This window comes from Octopus bimaculoides, chromosome 30, assembly GCF_001194135.2.
Source record: "Octopus bimaculoides isolate UCB-OBI-ISO-001 chromosome 30, ASM119413v2, whole genome shotgun sequence".
Lineage (NCBI taxonomy): Eukaryota > Metazoa > Mollusca > Cephalopoda > Octopoda > Octopodidae > Octopus > Octopus bimaculoides.
Window position 1 is genome coordinate 7,961,456 of NC_069010.1, and position 2,435 is coordinate 7,963,890.

General features: G+C 39.1%; 1 protein-coding gene across 1 annotated transcript in view; it reads right to left on the bottom strand.

Annotated features, from left to right (window-relative positions):
* LOC106872908 (papilin) overlaps positions 1–2,435 on the bottom strand; it is a 151,893-nt gene that overhangs the window by 124,685 nt on the left and 24,773 nt on the right. The window contains exons 14-15 of the mRNA XM_052978120.1: positions 2,006–2,059; positions 543–1,019 (exon numbers count right to left, since the gene is read on the bottom strand). Coding sequence (XP_052834080.1) covers positions 543–1,019; positions 2,006–2,059 — 531 coding nt within the window. The remainder of the gene's footprint in view (positions 1–542; positions 1,020–2,005; positions 2,060–2,435) is intronic.

Consider the following 2,435-nt stretch of genomic DNA (forward strand, 5'->3'; position numbering starts at 1 on the left):
CGATTTGACTGAGGACTGGTGAAACCAGATGGCTACACCAGGCTCCAATCTGATCTGGCAGAGTTTCTACAGCTGGATGCCCTTCCTAACGCCAACCACTCTGAGAGTGTAGTGGGTGCTTTTACGTGCCACCGACACGAAGGCCAGTCAGGCGGTACTGGCAACAGCCACGCTCAAAATGGTGTATTTTATGTGCCACCCACACAAGAGCCAGTCCAGGGGCACTGGCAACGATCTCGCTCGAAAATCCTTACACATGTCATGGGCACAAGTGCCAGAAAGGCGACGCTGGGCACAGGTGCCATCACGATTTCGCTTGCCCCAATAAGTCTTTGCAAGCTGAGTTTCGTGTCCAATGAAGGAGAATACTAGACTTACAAAGAATGAGTCCTGGGGCCTATTTCTTCAACTGAAAAAACCCCTTTAAGGTGGTATTCCAGCATGGCCACAGTCAAATGAACACACACACACACACACACACACACATACAGACACAGAGGCTTATACACATGCATGTATGATAAGACGGAAGTTATATTTACTTTCTGTTACGTGACGAGGTTCGCATCCATGGTAGTTTGGTCCATGTGCAGATCGTACTCCATCAGGACAGCATCCATATCGAGAATCGCTACATGTCTGTCTCTCTGGACAGCCAAGTCTATCTTGGCCTCTGGCTGCTGTTACGCCATCAGCACAACATCCGTATCGTGTACCAGCACATCCGCCTAGTACCAAACGACATCCCTTGTAATCGGGACCACGGGCGAACGTGGTTCCATCTGGGCAACAGCCGAATCTGGAATCAGCACAGCCTCTCTCTGGGCATCCATATCTATCGGGGCCACTGGCGGCTGTGACACCATCTTCACAACAACCGTATTGGGTAGCTTCACAACCCCTTCGTACAACTCGGCAACCCTCATATTCGGGACCTCGAGCAAATGCCACTCCGTCGGGACAACAGCCATATCTGGAAACAGCACAAGTTCTTTCAGGACATCCTTCCTTGTCCGGACCTTGCATGAAGAAACATGAAAAGAAAGAAACAAATTATTATTTAATAAAATAATAATTCCAGGTGTATATAACTGGAAGTTACATATGATGTGCATTCGAGAAGATTTTTAGGAGATGCAGTTACAACTGTCCTAGATTATTGTAGATTTAGTACAATAATCCTTCGTCATATCATGGTTCACCTATCACGGTTTATTATTTAACCCTTTTGTTACTGTATTTCTGTTGAGATGCTCTGTGTTTCTTTCAATTAATTTTAAATATAACAAATTTAGTAAAATAACTTAGTTATCATTCAGCTAGTGTTAGGAACATTAATTGTGACTAAGGTTTGGTGGAAGATTTTAATTTAGAACTTTTGAAAACAAGACATTTGTACTACAGAGCCAGATCCAGTTTAAGCCAGATCCAGTTTAAGCCAGATCCAGTTTAAGCCAGATCCAGTTTAAGCCAGATTGGTAATGAAAGAGTTAAGCTTACATCGATCCTCTGTAGTGGTGTTTTGCATTTATAATAAAATAAAGATATATAAATTATAAAAATAATTAAAAAATACATACAAGACAGTACTGCTTCTACTGTGTGGATTTTCACCTATCACCTATTGTGGGGTGTTGTTAGGATGTTGTGCTAGTATTGTGGGGTGTTGTAGATCTGTGTAGAGTGAGTGGCAGAGACAGTGTTGTTAGGATGGTGTTGCAGTAGTGTTGTGGGACGGTGTGAGAAAAACCTTAACCAAGGGAAATAAACCCTGTTTTACATGTTCTTTATTTGTCCCCTCCAGAATAAATTCCAGTTTTAGTATCTAAGTCTGCAATTTTTTTTTATTGTTGTTACTTAGGGAATTTGTCAGGGAGCAGTTTCTAATTTAAATGTGAGTGGAAACTCTCCTACAAATGGTAAAGAGGATCCACCATCCCTAATGAACAAGCTTCCTCATCAATAACAAGCATGCATGAAAAAATATATAAAGCTTTATATTCACCCTGTGCAGCTGTTTGGCGATCATCACAGCATCCATAACGGGTGTCTTGACATCCTGTTGAATAATAATAATTACAACAACAATAATAATAATAATAATAATGATAATAATAATAATAATAATAATAATAATAATAATAATAACAACAATAATAATAGATGTAAGTTTGCTGTCACTTAATTAAATTGGTTTGTTGTCAGTTAATTAAATTGGTTTGTTGTCAGTTAATTAAATTGGTTTGTTGTCAGTTAATTAAATTGGTTTGTTGTCAGTTAATTAAATTGGTTAGTTGTCAGTTAATTAAATTGGTTTGTTGTCAGTTAATTAAATTGGTTTGCTGTCAGTTAATTAAATTGGTTTGTTGTCATTTAATTAAATTGGTTAGTTGTCAGTTAATTAAATTGGTTTGTTGTCAGTTAATAAAATTGGT